Raw genomic sequence first — 23,874 nt, 5'->3', positions numbered from 1 at the left:
GTCTTGTCCCCCTCTACCACTGCATTGTCCCTCTGCCTTGGTCTCCGATATTTCTTGGATCGGCATACTTTTCAAAATGGTTGAATCCCCCACACCCGGAGCATCTTTTCCCTTTTGCTGGACACTCTGCTGGTTGGTGGGGGGCCCGCCACAGTATCCACGCATCTTGGCTATTCTGGCCGTCGCAGCAGTAGATCCTTTCTTGGTCCATTTCGTTGCGGGTTTGTTGGTCACCACATTGGCTGGTTCTGTCTTCACCAGGACTTGGAGGCGGCCTCCATATGGGCAGCATGGGCTTTGGATAGCTCCTTTGTACGCCCCAATGTTAGGATGTCAGCAAGAGGCTTGCCAGATTCTTCTAGAATGCGTTCTCGAAGTTTGGCCAAAGCACATCCCTGAATTTTTTGACCCCTTATTTCCTCCGTTACGTCCTGGAACCCACACGTGGAGGCAAGGTTCTTCAGCCTCGCATGGTACGTGTCCAATGACTCTTCCAGAAGTTGTCGCGCCTGTCTGAATATGAACCTCTCATAGTATTGATTAGCCATTGGCTCAAAATGCCCATTGAGCACATTTATAAGTGTGTGGTGGTTCTTTGGCGTGACATCCGCAATTGTTTTAGCGATGTTATGTATGTCCTCCCTCCTAAGTGCGACAGCATTGCACGTTTTTGATCCTTGTGCTCCTTAGTGGCCTCAAAGAATATTTGTACTCGATCCACCCAGTCTTTCCATTTGGGCGCAAGGGTTGACGGGGACCCTTCCACTATCCGAGATGGATTAGTAAATAAAAAGTGAGAAATGTGCTTTGTCTCATATAGTGCTAATGTTTTTTTTATATAGCCATAATGCACTTCTTTTTTTTTAATGGGGGAGTGTGTTGTGGGTAGTGAGCAGGCAGGTGATGAAGCAACATGGAGGCGAGAGGACTGGAGAGAAGTTTGCGGACGGGTTGGCAGAAGGACTAGTGAAAGATAACAAAGAGGAAGCACACTTACAAAAGAAGGTGGGCAGGCGTTGTAGCACAAGGGACAATGAAGGGTAGATTAGCGGGAATTGGTCAGACCATAAGAACTTAAAGACTGCTATACAGGCGACGTGTTTGCCTTCATCCGAAGGAAAAAGAATACAAAATTGTAAACTGGAAAGCATATCAGGCCAGTAACATTTGCCAAAATGTGATCAAACATAGGTTCGGTTAAACATTGGCCAACGCATTGACACCTCTGCTGACCAATTTACAGGAATGTTTGTGATCTCATCCCTTCCCCAGGACATGTTTAGAAAGTATGGCAAATTGTTCGCTTGAAAGCATATTGAAAGCAATAATGGTCTTAAAATGCTTTAAATTACAATTAAATACTGCATTACCCCTGTTCCCCCCCTTCTATCAATTTCCTCCTGTACGCTGGCACATACCAGTCCCACTCACAATCTTTCCCTGCTTTATCTCTAGCCCTATGGCACACTAACACATCTCCCTTTCTCCCCATAAGCTTCCTTTCTCTGTCCCCTCTTCTCTCATTTGCACATTTTCTATCTCACACTCGCTGTATTTCTTATCTTCCATTTTCGTATTTCCCATCTCTGCTCTCTTATCTTTCTCAGTCTTCCTCCTTCCCTTTCTATCTCCCAAGATCTTCGATCTGTATTTCTCTCATACTAATCTCTCTCTTGTGTTTTGCTTCTTAGTCCTTTGTTCTCCTTCATAATCTCACATCCTTTTCTAGAACCCTCCATTCTTTCTCTTCTAGCTAGTTTTCACGCTTTCTCCATCTTTTTCTCTCTACCCATCCTCTCCCTATATGCACCTCCCGCTATTGTCTCTGCTCTGTTTACTTCCTACCAGTGGCCCTGTCACTATTGTTTTGGTCCACCAGGGAAATATCTTAGTTAGACCGGTTCAGGGTCATTGATGGTAAATAAAATGAAAGGGAAGTATTTGGAAAGGCTCGGCAAGCGTTGACCATTAATGCTGTGAATCGCATTAAACCTTGCTGCAGCACATTCCACGGGTGTTCCATCTGCACTGTTCTTCTAAACACTCCTCCGCACTTGAATGCAGTGCAAGTTTGATTTGGGAATTTAATCTTTTGGGCGAGGCAGTGGAGTCATCAATTATGAATATTTCTGGGTTTTAACATACCTAGAGCAAGTTAATCTGTATTAGTCATGTAACAAGGCAGAAGGCCAATGCATCTCTCCGTATTCTCAATACAGCTACATTAAACCACGAAGAGTTGTGAGCAGGGACCAATCTGGCCATGCAGCTTTTGCTTGTCCAGAGGGAGTGTTAAATGCAGCGACAGCTGACGGGCCAGATCCAACTATGAAGTGACGCTTTATTCAATTAAGGCACTCAATGGAGCTTCAGCAGGAAGTTACAGACTGGACTATCTAGCGCCTAATAATCCTGGAGGAATACTAAGTGGAAGGACCGTAGCTTCAGGGGGGTGTTTGGGGTGTTACACCCCTCAAATGCAATATTCTGTAGTAAATAGTTGGGTACACATGTTTAAGTCGGTTATAGTGAGGTGTTTGTCGGATTTCATTTAGGATTTTTGCATACACATGCAGACAAAAACACACTCACCCACACTCTTGTCTCAGTTTCAAAGGTCTTAAAATGTTTATTTTAAAAAACCTTGAATTATAAGTGAAAGAGCCGGGTTCAACGTTCTAGACTTACTCTGGAACCCCTGACCGATGCTTCTTTTTTGTCTGCTTCGAAGTGTGGAGGGGAGAACATTTTCCATTAGCCAATTACATTTTACAGTTCCAATAAACCATGACTCCGAATAGTCGCAGACTCCCAAATCAGTTTAGTTTGTATCGCCAACTGTTCTTGGCTTTGTAATAAACTAACACCTCAAGATGAGGTTATAGAAATACATTGGAACGAATACAAAGCCAAATCTACGAGTAAAGCTAAGGCGGTGAAGTAAGCACAAAATAACCAATTCGAGAATCAGGACACAAAATATCACCGCGCCTACATCCAGAGTCTCCTTCATTTGAGGTTCCAAGGTAAAAAGCATTAGTCTGTCCCTACACTACCACTAATGTGACATCCCTACTTAGCATTTACATTTGCCCAAAGGCAAGTTCTGAAAAGGTGTCAGCTCGTGAATGCTTCCTAAGAAGACCATTCACGTTGAATGAGTCAAATAGCATAAAGCTACAGATGCTCTCTTTTCTTAAGGCAAGGCAAAAGTCCCCGGACTCTGTCCCTAACCCCAGTACAAGAATCGAATGTAAACTCCCAGAGGGCAGTGCGGCAGCACTCGATCCACGCAAGACACCTCCTCGTAGGTAACTTTCAATGCGGCAGTGATGCTCCCAGGCCTTGGCTCGATGACCTTGATTCCCGGGCTCTCGCCGGTGAGAAAGAACACCATCCCACACTATCAGCATCGCCGTTCAATGTATCTTCGGATGTATGACGGTACCACGCGTACTTTTACAACGCGTACCGTTACCACACTACTTTTACCACGCAAGTCGTTACAACGACTTGCGTGGAGGGGCGGTGGATAGTAAATTATTTAATTTACTATTCCAACTCCAGTCCCCGTGGACTCTAGGGAAAGGAGTTGGATAGTAAATTAAAGTATTTACTATCCTGGAGCGCCCCCCAGCGCATTTCGTTGTAACGACCTGCGTGGTAAAAGTAGCGTGGTAACGGTACCGCGTTGTAAAATATGCGTGGTAACCGTTGTATACCACAAAAGAAACGTGAGAAAGAACAAATTCTGGATATACATGAATTCTACTAGCAAACCCAACTAAAAACTTCAGGGAGGAATACACTTTAGGCCTACAGAACTCGGCCAACATAAGGAGCAACACTAAATTAAATGTTAATGTGCACATTTAAATCAAGACATTACATAAGCATACGAATTATAATATTTGTTAGTGACCTATAGAATTCTTCACATCAAGATTTTAGTCTAATTGTATGAAATTGTATTGCAGAGTCTACACAAAAATATGTTGATCACCTCACTTTATACATTATTACAGTACACATCCTAATGACACAAATGTTAACATAATAAAGATTATATGTGGGTGCGGACTACTCATGATTATGATGCACCCATACAACCGCCAGAGCAATTTGTGCTCTATCATAAGTAACCCTCACAAACCACACTCCTCTCCCCTTCTACTGCTCCTTAAGGCCCCATTCTGCCCTGTTTCTCGTATAATGTATTTTAACAGCGTGATTGTTGGGAATTCTGAAGTTCACCCCCCTCAATTTTACATAGCAAGCTATGTCCCTGCTCAGTACGGCAGCAGGTGCAACTTTGCTGCACCCCGTGATCCAAGGGCTCTGCACTGAAATAGCTCGAACTATACAGCACCTCTTGTCTAGAGGATGTGTTTCTCAAATATGCGAAAATGAAAGACACCCCAGCACTGAAGCAGCTAAGTAAGAAGGCAGCAAATCAATGTGTTACACTTTTAGCACCAAAATCCAAGGTCAGGAAAATCAGGATGGATAGGAACCTCTCAAAGCGGCAAGAAGTAGCCACAACAAAAATGAGAGACATACTTTAAGGTAAAGATCTTTTTGCAGACTCGGATCTCTGCAGCACCCTTATTAAACTTCCCAGCTAATCATTAGCATTGTTAACTACATTTGACAAATTAAATTAAGATCCCTGTAGCAAAATATTAACCTACTAAGCTGCAGTTCAAAATAGGCCTGTGTCCCTCGAAACACTCTATTATTGAAGAAGTGGCCAGGAGGGTCCATGGCATTCATCAGGACATGAGAAAATCGGCTGATCGTGCCAACGGTGTGGAGATTACGACAGGCAGATGGGCCAGAAACTGCACCATTCATCCTTGTGTAAGCCCCAATTGCTGCCACCGTCAACTAACCCCAAAAACTTACGATGGGGTGTGACAAGCCTTCGGCTCCCGACTCATAACTAAGATTGACAAATCTACGGCACCGGCCTGCGGTGGTGAGACGGTGGTGAGGCTTCCCAGAGTGAAGGACCACAAGGAAGGGGAGACACCACAATGATCCTACAAGTGAATCAAGACTCGCGTACTGCCCTAGAGTCCAAGATCGGAGAAGTTGGAGTGGATATCGCACTCCTGCGCCACAATTGACATAATACCTCAGCAAAGTTGGAGGGGTGCATCCCTGAGTTGGAGGATGCGATTGAGATCTTAAAACAGATGTGACCCGCCTGACTACATCCTCCTCGTCCCTCAATGAGCAGGCCGAAGTCGCTGAGAACAGGGTGCACAGAAGTAATCTTTACTTTGCTGGATTTCCAGGAGTGGGGGGGGGGGTCGACACCAGAATTATTCCTGGATAAGTGGGTGAAATCATGGATTGACAGTGACCTTTTTTCAGACTGCTTTATTGTTGAAGGAGCACATAGATCATTGGCCCAGACACCCCCTCTGGGTATCTAACATAACCTGTGATCCCCAAAATTATTTAATTGTCGGAATAGGAAAGCTATCCTGTGAGGGGCAAGGCTGAAATGACTAGCCAACCGTGTGAAGATATTCCAGGATTATACTTGCCACATTGAAACCCAATGGAAATTGTACGACCAGGTAAAAGAAAATCGAAAAGCCATGGGCCTACAGTATACACATCTTGTTCCCAGAGAGGCTGCAAGTAGTTAGCAAAGGCAGGTCACACTTCTTTGACAACTCAAAGGGGGCCCAAGACTGGTTAACAAAAAGAAGCATATGCGAGTTACCCAGCCTCAGTTGCGGCCGGCATGACTCGCTGGTGGGGGAACTGGGGGTTGTGGGGGGACTGGGGGTTGTGGGCGGTGGGGCTGAGGGTTGCGCGCGGTGGGACTGAGGATCACGCGTGAGGGGGGTCACGCTTAGGTTAATTTAATAATATATATTTTTTTTAACGTACCTTTCCGTCGGCCGAGTCCTGCATCGTCTCTGCTTCTGCTCCTGCTCCAGCTCTCCAGGAACAGGAAGCAGGCAGTCAGGCTCCCACCCTTAAGCCAATCACAATGCTGCAAGCAGCATTGTGATTGGTTGGGACGCTGACCAGCCAGGGGCTCATGGCCCGGCCATGTTCTCCATGTAAGCTGCATTGCAGTCTGCATGGAGAAGGGCAGAGTGGGCATAACTGGTTTGGTCGGTCCCAGATGGCCGACCAAACCAGTCATGCCCACTCAGGAGTGAGCACACCACTCCTCCCCTACCCAGTGCTGCTCGCAGAGCAGCCCTGTCCACCCGCACGCCGCAGCCAAACCCTTCTGCTTTCTCGCAGTGCGAGAAGCAGAAACATAAAATGGTAGTTAATACTATTTCATGTTTCTGGTTCTCGCACTGCGAGAAAGCAGAGGGGCGACGCTCCTCCGCCCTAGTAGAGGAGCCGCCCCTGCCCAGTCTCCCCCATTCCCCTGTGGCCGTACCACGCTGGATTGTGCGGCCAAGTTGAGACAGGCAATGGCCAGCGGAGATATAGAAATAGGAAGCCCTCCCGCAGGGAACATCGGAGCCTCCTAGAGACGCCAGCTACCTCTGACTCGGAGAAGCAGGAATAATGCCATACAGACACCACTGGAGTATAGTGTGGAGCGGGAGGTTACTACCCCAGTGGGGAAAGATCATTAATTCACCTGCGAGAGACAGCTAAACTGGCCACACTGAACTTCTTCATGTCAGCACTACTATATCCTGGTCATAACTCTTGACGGATGAGAAGTAAAAAGGCGACCCACATGATGGTTTGATGCCACCTACTTATGATTGGGGATACAAGTCCAGGTAACAGATGCCTCTACAGGAAGAAGGTATGGGGGGAATTGGTTGACAGGAAATTGGTTGGGCTGTTATGCTGTTTGCTTTGTTTTCAATTGTCAGGACACCCATTGCTCCACACCTGATTCACACCGCCCTACATACTGTATATTCCCACTGCTGCAACCTGGGGTGAGTGGAGTCACCCAAGGGTCATCTTCCCTGCTCATGCAATCCCACGAGCACCCTGCTGTAGAAGCCACTATGAATAGCTTTACAGTACTGACGTGGAATTTGAACAGTCTCCTTGACCAGGTTAAGAGAGGAGCTGTTTTGCAGATCCTACAACTTCACGCTTAACAAGTTGTAATGCTCCAAGATACCCACCTATTGGGGTCTAATTGTACTTTCCCAGCATGTTATGGCTATAACAAGGAACACCATGTGGGATCCAGGGGAATAGATACCATACTTCATAAAGCACTACTGGTGGTAATTTCTAGGCTTACCTGTGACAACCCGGGGAGATATACGATATTAGAGAAGTTGCTGAATAGAACCCTCAATAACCTGTTAAGTGTCTATATACCCCTCACACCTGGGAACCTCTACATTGACGACCATCAGAGATCTCATATTATCTCTTCCGGTGAGCAGAACGCTTATGGGGGGATTTTAATGATATTTTGAGCCCTCTGGGCTCTGTGTGTGCCTGGCACCAGATTAGAGAGGGAAGGATACTGGACAAATGAGCGATGAACCTTGGGTTATGCGATGGATGGAGGGTCTGGAACCCCCAAAGTAAGGGAATACACACATGCCTCAGAGGCACATGGTTCGCTTTCTCGCATAGACCTTTTCTTGTTTCCATCTCTAGACATCATTCACACACAAGGCTCTGGTACCCTTTGCCCGGGGCACCTCGAATTATGTGTGCCACAGTCTTACTCCACATGAGAGATTAGCGAGGAGAAGGGGAGAAACAGATGTGGCACCTTAACGCCTCATACCTCCAAAATAGTTAATTTACAATGACCCTACAGGCTCTATCAAAAATAGAGAATGCAAGTATCATCGGAAAATACTGCAGAAAAAATGTAAATAATAGATTAATGTGCTCTTGAGTAGTGGGTAATTTTTAGAGAAGCATTGACAACGAATCAATGGTAGTTGACCTCAGATGCATACTGCTCAACACCTGCTCCGTCCACAGGCACGCCGTCGAACTCTAGGACCTACTCGATACTTCCTCCCCGGACGTCACTTTCCTGACGGAGACCTGGATGAACTCCTCACCCGCAGGGACTGCACCAACAGACCGGGAGGAGGAATCGCCATCGTCCACAGAAATACCCTCAGAATCTCGACCAACACACACCTGCACTTCCAGTTCCACATCAATCCCAACACCACCCTCAGAGGAACCCTTGTGTACAGACCCCCCAGACCCTGGCCACAGTTCACTGACTCCATCACAAATGCCATCAGCGCGCACGCCCTGGCCTCCACAGACTACATCCTCCTCAGAGACCTGAACTTCCACCTCGAGAACACCAATGACTGCAACCCCAACACAGTACTGGACAACCTCACCAGCCTCGGCCAGTCCGTCACGACACCCACCCACTCCGCCGGACACACGCTTGACCCCATTTTCTCCGCCAGCAGCCACGTCTCCATCAGGCACACCACCGAACTCCATTGGACCCACCACCACTGCATCCACTTCTCCTTCAAGAAAACCACAGCACACAACCATCAGCAAAGAATGCCCCACAGCAGTTGGATCAAGGTCACTGAAGACCAGCTTACTACCACCCTCGCCCGAGACCCACCGACCGACCACACCGACACAGCCGCCCGCAACCTCAAGCGATGGATCGAGGACTGCACCAACCCTCTTGCCCCGATCAAGAAACTCACAAACACATGCACCGACAGAAGAGCCATCTGGTTCATCGCTGACCTCCAACCATTCAAGCAGACCTGCAGGAGACTAAAGAAGAAATGGCGCCGCGAGCAACAATCCGGACAACCATGCAGCCCCAAGAACGCCAGCCGCAGACACCCCCAACTCATCCGAACAGCCAAGGGACCTCCTTCAAGGAATGCATCGACAACAGTGTACACAATAGCAAAGAGCTCTTCAACATCGTGAAGGAACTCGCCAACCCCAGCTCCAACGACAATGTGCCGTCACAAGACCTCTGCGACTCCCTAGCTACCTTCTTCCACTGCAAGATCGCAGACATCCACGACAGCTTGAACACCCAGACTCCTCCGACAGCCACGACACCCCAGACTCACCACCCCCCAGTCACACCGATCGCCTGATCTCCTGGAACCACGCCATCGTCGAAGACCCCATCAAGACCATGAGCACCATCCACTCTGGCTCACCATCAGACCCCTGCCCCCACCACATCTTCAACAAAGCGAGCTCCATCATTGCACCCCAACTCCTTAAGATCTTAAATAGCTCATTTGAGACTGCCACCTCCCCGGAAAGCTGGAAACACGCAGACATGCAGGCTTACAAACTAGAAGACCTGCCACCGGATTTTTTATTTTCCGTTCTTTTCAATGCATATGACACGGGCAGTGCTTCTACTAGGGCACAGCAATTTTCCCTTGAAAGTAACCCAGTATTTTGTACAAGTTTCTGCTCTACTCATAAGCGCATGCCTGATTCCATATTATTGAAAACTAGTGCTACTGTGACAGGGACTGCAGTACTGCCATAGTTCATACTATCCTGTTCAGAACTTCCTACAAAACCTATGGCCGTTCAGCCAATATATATTTTTTAGAATGTGCTGTAAGATGCACCTTTCGGCCCTCTTTTTTTCACATTTTCCATGGGGGAGTATCTTTCTTGGGTAGACTGTGGCTTGTTCAGCGTGACACTCGGTATGCCTAGTTTTGTCACTCCTGCCTTTGGTTCCTGATCCCTTTATGCCTGATGTATGACTGTTGCTATCATGAAACAGGGCAGAGTCTGGAAGTGCACTTAAAGGCATGAAACAGACGCACCGCTGATGATCATTATAAGCCTTACTTAGAAAGTGTTTTTCGCAAAACGTGTCCCTTGCCACGATTTGGAAATAAAGATGTCCTAGGTGGTCTTTCTGTTGTGTGAAGTTTCATTATCCTATGTTACAGGAATATGTTCATGCACCTTTGTGGTGGGTTGTCACAGCCTCTTCATTATGTCACAGGTCCTGTCTGCAGTATACTAGTGGAGCGCTATGGCTGTCGGGTGACGGTCATCATAGGAGGCATCCTGGCCAGTGTGGGAATGGTGTCCAGCTCCTTTGCCCAGACCATCATTCAGCTTTATGTGACTGCAGGTTTCATTGCAGGTAAGTTGCTGCAGATATGCCATACCCACAGCAGATTCAGTACACACCCGGATAAACCCCTCTGTAAGCAAACCACAGCAGCCAGCAGCTGCGTTTCCAGTACTATGCATCGCTAGTTACGTCACAGCGGAGACACCCTACATGCATTTCTTCTCCACTGTATGTAAGTAGGCAGGGCCGGACTGGCAGTACCGGGCATCGGGTGTTTTCCCGGTAGGCTGTAAGGGTGGGGGTTGGTTTTGCAGTGGTGGAGGCCGGTTTTGCAGTGGTGTTGCATTATCGTCCCCCAGTAACAAAAGCAGCAAGCAAGAGTTTCCAGCCTCACGGGTCCAGACAGTGCTTCCCCAGGGGCTGGTCCAAGAAAATTACCAGGGCTGCTTTGGGTTCCGAGTCCGGCCTTAGATGTAGGGCCGTGTTCCTTAAGTATGTGTGATTGTGCATGTGAGGGCTTGAGATCAGCAGAAGCTGTCTTATTATCATAGCGATAGAGAATAGTTGAGGTTTAGAAACAGGAAGTAAACTCCTCATTGTTACAGTCACAGACCGCACCTGTGACTTTACAGAGATTCTGCCAACACCCCAACGACACTTGTGGGCATCCACTTGAGTACAGACTCTCAAACTGGCGCCCTACCTGGACCATGACTCTATGCCCTGCCTTGAAAATCCCCCTAGGCTTTTCAGCCCCTCAGGATGAAATACATGTAGATTGATCTAGCGATGTAAACGGAAAACAATACAAAGTTTTCTATGTGAACATATAAAGAAGATAAATAAAGGAACTACAAGCTACTAACAAAAATAAATTGCACTCATGAGTAATTCTACACACGTAATTAACTATTACATCTTAAAGTAACTTTTCTACTTTTGGCTCTCCACAAAATCTAAGTGCAAAGTTGCTCAAAATCTAGACTTAAACCACTCCACCCCTAAAAAAGCGATGGAGGCAAATTATGATTGAAAAATGCTAAAAACAGTATTAAATCCAGCACTACACAAGGCCTGCCACTGGTACTGCAATACACTTCAACAGCGAATAATAGAGTTATGGACTTAAAATAAAACCCTATAGGAAATAAGGTAAAATGTAATTATTTAAAATAGTTAGAAATATAAATCAATATAATTTAAAGTTAAAAATAATGTATAAAAATTTGACATATTTTTAAGTTGATTGTAAAATAATTTAGGATCCTTTTTGCATTTAAACATTAATGTAACAATACATGTTATTAAAATATATTTGAATAATTTTTTATCAATTCTTTAAATCGCTAAAAATGAATCTGTAATAAAAAATATTTGTTTACGTTGTGTGAATTACATTTTTATTTTGAACATCAGAAAATATACTTTAGTGTATTATATTTACATTAATAGCATATTTATTTACAATTACGTTAATATTATAAATCATAGAAAATACATTCACAGTCGTTTTAACTTGAAAAATTTCTTTTTTAAGTTTTGAGTGTAATAAACTCTGGCCGACTGCGTAGTCTCCCTATGGTAAGGTGAAGGGAAAATCTTAAAAGTTTATTAAACTTGAAAAAATACAAATATTTCACTTAAATATGAATGTAAATTAATTGTATATATTTATTGTAAATAAACAACTAATTAAAAAAATACCACAGCACTATTACCTTAATTTTAAATTAAATCATTAATTAGTGCAAATATTTATCATTAAATTATCATTATTTTTCAGCATTTACAATCCCACTAAAGTAAAAAAAATGCATTAATAATTATTTACAGTGATATCTAAAATGTATTAAGTCATTAAATGATATTTTAATAAACGGTATTCTTACACTGATTTTTAAATGCAATTTTGTTTATTAAAATATGCTATTATTCAAATTAAAAATATGTACTATTTTCATTAAAAAAAATAGAACTAAATTCGCTTTTTAAATATTTTTAACTATTTAAAATAACATGTAACATAATCGAACATTATTTCCAATGGGGTTTTATTTTAAGTCCCCAACTGCATCATTTACCATGGTAGGAGGTTGAAATGCCAGTGGTTGACCTGCCATGAAGGACCAGATCCAAGGAGACCTAAGGACTTCAGCCCTTGTCATTCACTAACAGTCGGATTCCCTGAGGCATTCTGAGCCAAGGTGTTCATCTTCACCAGACACAAAATCTTGGGAGATAGAGAGGGGATGTAGGACCAGGGCATACAGTTGCTTGATGGGGAATATGTGGGTGACATGATTTACCACTTACGGCTATCGATTCCATGAGCAAGTTACTGAGAGCAGATGGCTGCATATATCCACAAATGGTATTCCCTGCTACAGATGGGCAATAGCCATTGCAGCACACCTCTGCCTTTTCCAGGTGGGAATCTTTGGCTCAGTCTGATACATGGTTAGACACTTGGAACATCAGGTGGTGCTATCCTCACACCTCATATGTCAAGTTGTGCCTCACAGTTCACTCTCACGACTCCCGATTCTACTGCCCCCAAACAAATACTACTATACTATGCTCTCATTAGCTCTCAAATGCCTTCTTGGCTACAGTGCCTACCTCAATACCTAAGGTCCCACATTACACAATTATGTACAGCTAAGCACCTCAAAACTACCCCAAACCCAATTCTTACCACACATTATGCCTGAAACCCACATAAATTGGCTACTGTCCTCACACCTTACATTATCTCATTGTCTCCATCATCCTAAGGGTTTTCTTGAATTCTTCTTGAACACCTTTCTGTATATTAAAACCACAGTTGCCTTCTTTTACACATGAAAACCATTGCTAATATTTTGTGTTCTATGTTTCTTTCCACAATAAGGTCTGGGTCTTTGCTTCTCATTTCAAGCGGGCATCACGGTGCTGGGCTATTACTTTGTACGCCGTCGAACCCTTGCCAATTCCTTGGCCTCTACAGGTGCCTCCATCGGAATGGCAGTGTGGCCACTGATGTCCCAGTACCTGCTGGATCTTATGGGCTGGCGGGGGACCTTTCTCATCTTTGGGGGAGTGTTCCTCAACTGCTGCGTCTGTGGGGCTATAATGAGACCCATCCACTCCCAGCCCTCTTCACCAAAGGCTTGTGTACATCCCACTCCGGAGTCCAGCCAGAATGGAAATCTCAGCCCACCACTTTCCTCTACTTCCTGCTTTCGGACCTGCATGTCGTCTTGCAGTCGGACAATACAGAAATACATGGCCTTTGATCTCCTGTGTCACAACAAGCGATATCAGATCTATACCCTTGGCATTACCTGGATGGTACTTGGCTTTGTGCTTCCGCTCTTCTATCTGGTGCCATATGCAACTGCTCATGGGATTGAGGAGAGCAAGGCAGCCATGCTGCTTTCTATTATTGGCCTCATCAACATCTTTGTGCGCCCGTTGGCTGGTGTCATCTCACAGAGGCCCTTCTTTAAGAGCCGGCTCTTCTATGTCTTCTGCACAGCTGTGATGGTCAATGGAGCCAGTAATCTGATAGCTGGAGTGTGGAACAGTTACACCGCTCTGGTCTTCTACTGTGCGGCCTACAGCATCTCCATGAGCTTCATCGGATCATTGGTCTTCCAGGTTCTCATGGACATTGTGGGCATGGAGCGCTTCCCAAGCGCCTTCGGACTTTTCACAATCCTGGAAAGCATCACTATCCTCATTGGACCTCCATTGGCAGGTGAGTTCAGGTGAAAAGTGTTGGTATGTTGTAATTTCCCAGAATATGTTACTGAAAATCAAGAGGGGTACAGATTTGTTAGACACTGGAAGCAACTATTTGGCCTGAAACACAGTCATATATTGGGCATGCGACTGATGCTATCACAACCCAAAAGACAAGTGGTGCACTGGGCCGTATGAAAATTTCCAGATTTCTCAAAGTGCCATTTTGACTCTCCGTAAAATTTTGAACCCTGAGTTGGAGGGTCTTGTTATATTTTTACCCCTTCTTAAATGTTTTTTTGGATGAAGCAGTAAAAGTTTCTCCCAGAGGTTATTCCTCTATTCTTATACTAATATCATCTTGATATTTCTGTGGGAAATATTGCCCTCCGAGAAAGGGGACAGAACATTTTCCACAGAGAAACGAAGGGAATATTTAGTGTATGTGGCCTGTCACTTTCCAGGGCCACCCTTAGCTACCTGTTCACTTTCCTGTCTGTAAAAGTGAGACGTATATGAAGGCTTGCAAGTGGTGAGTGGGCAATGTAGCTATATAGAGGCAGTTGAACTACGAATGAGAGTGTTACTTGGTTTTGGATGTTTCTGGGAGTTCAGAGGCAAACCTGTTTCTATTTTGTTGAGTTCTTGAGTAAAGCTTGGGCCTAGCTAGAGATAAGCATCCTGTAGATGGGAAAAGGAACAGATAGCATAGCACCTCCAGGTGAGGAGGATCCTGTAGGGGTTTTAATCCTGGTATTGAATGTGGGAGGAAAATGTGTCTCACTAAGGGGTCCTACAGAGTGATTCTGGTCATGGTCACTCTCCAGAATGCTTCTGGGCGCTGGTTGTGGGTCACACTGACACTGGATGGGCAATGGTCGCCCTTCTCCAGTCACAGTGGAACAGGATGAGACACGTTTGCACTTCTCTGGTTAAAACAGCATGGGTGGAGCCACAGTTACACTGGTAGGGATGTTGTGTGTTACATATCCTGGTACTGACATGTCCAAGAGGGGCGTGCAGTTGCATGCGCATCAGCGGATTTCAAGGGGTATGATGGACAGTATGGATACTTCAGTTCCCAATGGTAACCACAACTCAGAGTCTGATGCCAGCCGACACCTGGGACTTGCAGTCGCTGCCCTCCTGCATATGGTTAATCCAAACACTAGGCTTTTACTGCTTCTGGCACTTCCTGGACAATCACATCCTGCTGGGATGGCAGGTGCCTCCTCTCTGTCTTATCCAGTAGTTTGGCTTCTAGATACCTCAAGTCAGATGAACAGCTTCCAGCAAGGCAAGCCTTCATGTGATGTACCCTCGCCCCTAGGAAGCTGTCTGTTAGTCAAATGCCAGTTCTGATTGCACAGCAGTCTTCTGAGTATTCTGCTGAGCATTCACTTCCTTGGTCTTAGAGAACTCGGTACTGTAACAACAAGTTGGTCAGTGGGTTCCACTTTTATTCAGTAAAAGTAGACATGAGATGTTGATACACTGTCTGCACTTTCAAAACCAGTTTGAGGCGGTTCTCTGTTCAAGTGTCCTTTCCAGGCTGCTGTCGTCATCACAAACTTTGGTAGAATGAGGCTCTTCACAGCAGGTTAGTCTCCAGCCTGGAGCTGCCACAACAGAGGCACAAAGATGTGTGAGATTTCTGCATGTGGCTGTCATCAGCAGCAATTAACAATGATCAGGGAAAGGATAAAACACTGGCCTCATCTAAGGGGTCCTTTCACCCTGAAAAACAGAGACTGCAGTCCCACCCTTTAACTCCACTTATTAACAAATGGCAGTGCTGCAGAAATACGATAAAGTCGAACCTCTCAGCAAAATAGGCATTATTGGGTCGCTATGCATTACTATTAGTAGTGCTCATGGGTGTAAGAAGCAAAGGGGAGCTTAGGGTAGTGGTAGTGAGTTTTGACGCGTGAGGGGCAGGGTAAAGGTATTTGTTTCAAAGATACAATACACAATATATACAGATTGACCTTTCCAGCCTCAATGCTAATAATCTGTGTCATTCCTATATATGCACATTGCTCACAGGTACATTTTCAATTGACAATAAAATAAAGATTGTTACCCTGGTTCGATACTTCTGATGCTCAAAAAAGTCAAAAAAGCGATCTCCCTCTCATTCACTATTGCTTAATCACCTTTGGACAACACATTCACGCTCAAAAGACCTATATTACTACTGTCCGCCTTGTCGAAAATATAACCAAAAAGGAAATATATATTACCAAATTTAACCTGACAATGTTAATTGCGTTTACAATCTTCTTTATTAAAAACAATGTTAAATTTTATCCTTAGTTCATGAAAACAGTCAAATGGAATTCATCTGTCTTACATAATCCAACACTGATATATCACAATCAAAACACAATTTCCAATATACATTTAAATAAAGAAGTTTTAAAAACACATTCTTGTACATATATTCGATATAAAAACCCACAAGGGATTTTTCGCGTTTCGACGCGTTTCGGTGAATCCTGCTTTTTATGCACCAACTTCCTCAGGATAATTGTTAAAAACACAAAATATTCTGTAGATAAAAATTTAAAAATACATAGGGCCATATGTAGGAGAGGCAATACCGGTCGGTAACGGTGAAATTCGGTAAATTTCATCATTACCGACCGGTATTTAGGGATGTGAGATGTAGGAGGCAGGTTTCAGGATTCAGTAATTTACAGAATCGGTAATTTAAGGAATTGGTAAATTACCGAATTCATAAAATACAGATTCGATAAATAACCGAATCCTGAAACCTATGTAGGAGGCACTCAAGTGAGTGCATTTTTGCATGCAGGATTCGTTATTTACCACCAACTATAAGCTGGTGGTAAATAACGAATACCTTTAAAAAAACATTTTTTTGCTTTTTTGTCAGTGCCATGTGGTAGACATACATGCCCTTAGGACATGTATGTGTGCCACATGTGCATACAAGCTTGATTCAGAGGTGGAACAGGGTGTCAATGGTAATAGTGAATAGCTTCCCATTCATTCCTATGGGCCAATGAATGGGAATTACCGAATCGGTATTTACCAATCGGTAATACCGAATATTACTGATTCCGTAAATTTAACCGAATTATTGCCTACATACTATTTACTGATTTTCAAATACTGAATCGGTAAAATTCTGTATTTAAAAATCGGTAAATAGTAATTACCTACATATGGCCCATAGTCACTAATACATCGTGATATATATTACATCCATGTTACATCAATTTATACTATCTCACGCTTTATTTACATTGTCAAGGTTAAATACCCTTAATTCCTGTTTCAAGCACTGCCTCTCGATATTTGTCGGTCCTCCTTCATTCATCCCCCTACATTCATGTCCTTATTCCTCTAAGTTAGTAAATCTCACACTTGATCATATTCTATTTAATGGTATTGATCACTGTCATACTAACATTCTCACGCTCAAGTCATTAGACTCTGATGCCTCTGTTATACTTTGCTCTTACCTTAAGAGAAACTATATAACTCCCCTTTGTGGAATCTAGGGAAGCAGTAATCTGCTTAGCAGCCTTCTTTGTATCTAGAAGGGAAAAGGTATATTTATAGTCCCTTCTGTTGTTCTATTATTTAATTACTCATTCTTTCAAGAGACGGTGTGTGCTCACCCTACTACACTGAGATTCAATCTCTGGCTTTTCAGACACTCTTGATATAAACATCTGGCGTAGTTCCTTTTGTGTTCATTTCATTTATTTCCCTGATGTTGACAGAAAGGTAAACCATTAGAAACCCCTCTCCCTATTTTTACATCAAAGTTATAGTTGATTAGAAAGGAAATGGACTCACCTATCACCACGTATACTCCTGCTCTCTTGATAGTAGATGCTTAGCTTATTGGTAACAGGAATATTTCATCACCCTCCTTGCTATTTCAGGATGTATCAATTATCCCGGGGTGTTTATCTGAGGATAAGATATTGAAATGAGGTCCGCTGCACTCCAAAAGTTATTCAGTGTACTGTAAGAGTACGATATACTTCCAAATATTTAGGGTGCTCAAGGTAATCCCCTTCTGTCCGGGAGGGGGATGAAGATCAGTAAAAATGAAAAAAGACCTTACAGGTGTAAGGTGGAGCTCCTGAGCACTCCTATGTGCTAAAAGAATGCTGGTAATTACACACAGGTATTCAGATGGTTCAAAGTTTTATTCACTTTGTATTTTCATTTTCAAAATCAAGTTTTTGGAAACTGAAAATGTATCAAATGCGTCAATTCTGAAATTTTCAAACATAGATTCCAAACAGCATGACTGTATATTTAGAATAACAAGTCAAAATATCCCGATGCATTTCGAGCTCCATAGCTCTTCCTCAGGGGGTCAATGTAATCTAAAGGAATAATAAGAAATGCTAATTTTAGCGAATAACAGGGCCTGAGGTAAAGGAGTATAAGTATCGACTGCAAGCGTGAGGCATGCTTCACAATAATCACTGGTAGACAGAAGCCTGTTAGTCAAATACGCGGAAACAGGAAGTGCTTGTGAGTAATGGGTAACATGTGGGCACGGTGCAAGAACATCAAAGCGGGTGCCGTAGTGAAGGAAGATGTGCTAAGAGGTCACCCCGGTGGATGAAACAGGAAAGTGGTTTAGCAATGCGGAAAACAACGTAAGTGACGTGAAGTACAAGCAAAGATATTGGAGACCAAGCTGAGCAATACAAGTGATGCCGTCACCGAATACCCCCTTTGGCCCCTTTGTCCGCCGGCTTGATGAAAATTGTTCTGTTGTTCTTCAGGTTGTTGAGGGCATGTTGTTCCCCTTGTGTGATGTTATGTTTCACATAGGGTCTCGTGCCACAAATTGTTATGACGTCACGTAATACCACGCTCTCAAACGTCAGAATCCTGTGGGATACGGAGTGTGCTGAGGGCATGAACGTTGATGGTGGACGCATCCCAGTGTATGATAATATTGGTAGCGAGTGCTTAAAGAAGTGTCTAAGACAGATCTTGCGAAAGAACCTGTGCAGTTCTGCCTTTATGTTGAAACGATTCATGTGTGATGTGGGCACAAAGGACAAGCCCTTCTTGAGGATGCTGGTTTCTTCAGGAGAGAGTATGTGAGAGGATAAGTTGATGATCAGGTTTTTCTCATTTACCTTTGGTATGACCTTCTCCTGGTGTTGATCACCCCGTGGTTCTCTTGCTGGAAGCGTACTTGCTTGGGGTTATGTTCCTGTTGATGTCCCATGTCCCAATTCTGTTGGTTCTGACCACGTTGTGGTTGTCTGTTCCATGATCTACCTAAGCCTCTCGGTGGGCGCCAGTTGGTTTCCTTTAAAAAAGGTGGTGGTCCAGTTTGGCGGTCTAGTGGTGATTGGTACCATGGGTCCTGGTGCTGATAGCTGGTACTCGAGCTAGCCTGTTCGCTGTCGCTTCCTGTACTGTATGAAGAGTCTGAGAAGTTGGTAAATCTCCATCCTCCTCTGTATCCCCCTCTTCCTCTGTTAAAGAAACTTCCCTGATGGTCCTGCTTGAAATAGTCTTCTTGCAAATAGGGGTACGTTTTTTTCTTAACGTAGTAGCGGACGTCCTTTGCCAATTTGTCTAACTTCTTAGCTTCTGTCTCTATGTCAAAGTCCTTCAATGCTTTCTCAAGTCGTTCTAGTGTCTCCTTCTCATTGGTGATGGCCGAGTCACCACTTATTTCTTTGATGAGTTTCTCAACTTGTTTCAGTGCTGTTTCCACCCCCAATACCATCCAGTGGCGTGAGCAATTATTAGCTCAAAGCTGAATTGTTCCTTAAATTTAGGATTGTCAACAAAGATTGCAGGTTTGTTGCGTACTTGAAGGCCAGTGGGTATAATATTCTCTTGGAGATATTTTGTTAGCAGGTGTATGTGAAGTCTGGTGTGGTAGCACAAGAAAGGTACAAAGTTCCCCGGGAAGAGTGAAAGAAAGAAGGTGTGTGTGTGCTAGTGAGAAGGGGGGAATCCCCTAGTTGGAACTAAAACCCTCACACACCCAGCAACCTAGGTGTCATGCTTCATCATATGGGTTCTGCTCCTCGTCAAACTGACGCTGCAATGTCTGACGGGCTCCCGAAACGGGGCTCTTTATCGGAGATCTTTTGTTCCGGCCATATGGTGCATGCGTGTGAGAGGGCAGGGGGAGTGTGGTCGTGACGTGAAAGTGAAGTTAAAAAAGGTGAGTCAATCCACAACCTATTTTATTCTCGTGGTAGACTCCCTTGGTTAAAAGGGTGAGAGGGGAGGTAAGATGCCCCGGAACTATCCGAGCAATATTAACTGCTACCCTCAAGTATGGTCAACATGTTTCATGCCTGATGGCAATTCTTCAGGACCTCAACAGATAGTACCACACAGTGAAAAATGGTGAAGGATAAAACTTGCAATACGGGTATACAACCTTCTATTGGTCAGTTATACCGGGGTGCAGGCCAATAGGTCCTGCTGCAGTGTTGTAACCTGTGAAGATAAAAATGAAAAATAATTCACGGAATGGCAGCGTCAGTGAAGTTTTCAAGTGAAAAAGGATTTAACTCAGCTGTAGTGCGAGCACACACACACACAAAAACCGTAGTGAGGGATTAAAATCCGAGCATATAGCATAACAAGTTGGTATTAGATTCATGTGACCAACCAGTTTATGTCAAGACATGCAATGATGAATTCGATGAAGGTAAAAAGGTGCTGCATATAAGGAAACAGGACTGGTAGAAAGGCTTACCCCAGAAGATTCCCTGAGGTACCTCGCAGTTTGCTCCTGTGGGACCAGTTTCTTCTCTAACCTTTCCAATTTGTTTATTTTTTCTTTAAGTGAAAAGTCTATTTTGGGTGTATTGGATGATAGGAATGTATACCCTGATTCCCCTTCCGTCAGGCTCTTAATATATTCTTCCGTGTATGAGAGAGTGTCCCCTGCATTCACGATGGGGCAACCAGTTACTAAGCATTCAATTAGAAGGAACCCTCACTAGCATGAGCTAGCACAGAGAGTATTGAGTTTTTACGGGGTTATGCCTAAGTAAAAACTACACGGCCTGGGTCAATAATACAGTACGTTCAAGGTATTGGTTGGGGTAGTCAAATATTTAGTACAAATCAAAAAGAGTAAACAAAACAACAGAAAAAGGAATCACCACTGATAAATGCACAGATAAATTCAAAAATGGAGGACTAGTGGTTTTTACTCAGAAGTTAGAGATGGCAATGTCATGGTAGAACTTGAACTTACTAGCAGTAGGCAGGACTTTCATACACGCAATAATCAAAAAAGTAGGGAGAAGGGTAGAAGGTCCATTCATTACCCCAGTATCAGCAATTTAGGTAATCAAAAGAAGAATGGACACTTGGTACTACTTAACCATTGGTTAAGTTGGGACACTCTCATAAACGCGGTGTTATTCGTGCGGTGTATCTCTTTCTTCCGCCCCTCACTCGCGTTGTGGCATTTATCATTGAGTGTTCCAACAACGTGCTGTATGCCAAGCCTCAACCTGAGGCAACCTCTGGCACAAGTAGCAGTGTCCAGAGATAAAAATGCATGAAAAAGGGCACCCAAAAGAAAGGTTTGTAAAAAACATATACTTCACCCGTGGTAGGTTTTTAATGAAAAATAGGTGAGGTATTGTTATTAAAAATAGAAATTGCGGTATCACTGGAGGTCGTGTTAATGAATCTCCTTATACCTTATGAACTACAGTGTCAACATGTTTCTGCTCCATGTGGCCCAGCCGGGTCTAGGGAGCATTCGTCAGGACAGAACATAACAGATGTATAACAGACAACAAAGGGTTTACTTGCACGATTTGTGTAGTAATGTTAATTCAAAAGTTGTATCCAAAGGAGCCTTTTGGAAATTTTCTGAAAAGGCAGAAAAAGCATATATTGTAATGGGTTGCCAAGGTAGCACATATATAGTTTCTCAGCTTTATGGAGAATTCAATACAAACAGGTAAGTGAGCACTCAAATTTGCTCTGTGGGCAGACGTAAATGGCTTCATTAAGAGGACAGAGGGAGAAGAAATAGGCATTAACGGTGCTTTATTAGGTTATTTTTATTTTTAAAGGCGTATTGCAACCTCTCTACTCGAAAGAGGTTGAAAAAGAAGTGCTAGATGGTTTGAAGCACAAAATAGGAACATTATCAGTGGCATATTGTGAGTGGAAACACGGGGTTTCTAAATTATGCCGTGGTGTGAATAAAAACGGACTGCATTCAATCATGTTACTCTTACCTCACTTTGTGGCTGCTTGCAGCTTCAACGGGTGGCTACGGGACTCTCTGGTCCCAGACTACAAAAGAAGGGTACAGGAGAGAGGTTTTGAGGCGTTCGTCTTACCCTCTAGATGGAAAACGCTAAACCCGACTCGGTCCGCCATTCTTACCAGCGTGTTGGTGGTTACCGGGACTTGTGCAGTCTCTGCCCCCGGATACTAGGTGCTGGTATCCTGTTCCTGTTAAGACGGGGAAAGTGAGGGAAATGGAAAACAGACTACGTTTTCGTTGTGCCCAATTGATGATTCTTTTAGAATGTGGGTGTTAGTTATGGATATTATGTAAAAGAGGTGATATTTACAACGTTAATGTGTGAGAGTAGTTGGAAATCAAATAGTGTTTTCTCTTTTCTCATAATAAAATATTTTTACTGGGGAGCTGGAAAATAAACACACACATTCATTAGTGTGTCGTCATAAGCTGTACAGCTGGTGACAGCCTCATTAAGCAAGGATTAAGGATATGGCCACTCATGAAAAGATAGATGCAAGTTCTTATTCTTTTTGTTTCTATGAGAACTGGTGCCATGGGATATTATCATTAAGTCCGGACAGATGAGTTTGAAGGCGGTCCACCCATCGTTGCTCCTTCTCGAATAGAATTTTTTCTGCATTCCAAGGTTTGTCAATTAGTTTTTCAAGGACGGTCCATCTTAATTCTTCACAGTCATGTCCTTGGTCAACAAAATGGGAACACAGTTTCGTATTGTTTTTTTTCAGTCTGATATTACTCTTGTGTTCCCCTATACGAATCTTGATCTTTCTACAGGTCATACCTATGTACTTCTTCTTGCAGGGGCACCAGATCATGTATATGACGTGAGTCGAATTACAATTTGTGTGATGTTTCTGGGTCCATTTGAAGGAGTCTGTTAATTGTAGATATTGTGTCGTTGTTGTAAGTTTACATACAAGGCATGAACCACAGGGGTGGTGGCCAGTAATAGGCAACATTTCCATATTTCTCAAGTTATTGGGGATTGTCCTCGGTACCAATGGGCGGGTGTGTACAAGTAAATCTTTGAGATTTTTCGTTCGTTTGTTTGCAAAACGTGGTTTTTGCCACTTATGCTTCCCAGTGTTAAGAATAGACCAGTTCTTATTGATTAGTTTTTGTACCTCATATGTTGCAGGACAAAAAGTTGTCACACAAGTGACCAGTTCTCGATTAGACTTTCATACAACCAACTCCCTCAATGACCATCTCTAAGATTCATCCCATGCTCAATGAGGAGCAGGGAACAGCATCAAGGGTTTGTGGAAAACAAGGGAAGTAGTAGCACACACAAATGTGTTAGAACTAAAGACAGTTTTCCTGGCACTAAGGTACTTTCAGACATAAACTGGAGGAAGGAAAGTACAAATCCAGACAGAAAACGCAACCACAATATTTAACTCAACAAGCAGGGGGCAAACAGTCATGTGTGCTGTCAAAACTAGAACAAGGCATTTGGAAATGGACCATTCAAAGACACAACACCTCGATGGCAATACACCCATCAGGAGTGGTATCACAGACACATGCACATTTTCCTTGTTTACGCCGAGCACACCTTTTAAAAGGTGCGCCCGGCACAAACAAGGAAAATGCTCCGGATTAGTATGAATTCCCTGCCTCCAGGGCAACTGGAAACTAGGAACAGCACATACATGTGGAAAACAGAGCGCCTGCTTTGAAGCCACTCCGTGTTTCACAGTGCAGGCGGGAACCTGCATGCAGCTTTGAAGGGGGATTAGAGATCCCCTTGCAGGTGGGTGCAGTGAGTGACTGCACCCACCATGGGCCTCTCTTTCCCCCTCCAGAGGGCTGCTGTCAGGGGATGCAC

At 43.9% G+C, this 23,874-nt stretch overlaps 1 protein-coding gene across 1 annotated transcript in view; it reads left to right on the top strand.

Annotated features, from left to right (window-relative positions):
- Positions 1–23,874, top strand: part of LOC147702140 (monocarboxylate transporter 6-like) — a 311,541-nt gene that overhangs the window by 223,192 nt on the left and 64,475 nt on the right. The window contains exons 3-4 of the mRNA XM_086930781.1: positions 9,965–10,108; positions 12,930–13,778. Of these exons, the coding sequence (XP_086786907.1) occupies positions 9,965–10,108; positions 12,930–13,778 (993 nt within the window). The remainder of the gene's footprint in view (positions 1–9,964; positions 10,109–12,929; positions 13,779–23,874) is intronic.

This window comes from Lissotriton vulgaris, chromosome 7, assembly GCF_964263255.1.
Source record: "Lissotriton vulgaris chromosome 7, aLisVul1.2, whole genome shotgun sequence".
Taxonomy (NCBI): Eukaryota; Metazoa; Chordata; class Amphibia; order Caudata; family Salamandridae; genus Lissotriton; species Lissotriton vulgaris.
The sequence above is the reverse complement of the archived record's forward strand: the minus strand, read 5'-3'. Positions and strand labels throughout refer to the sequence as shown.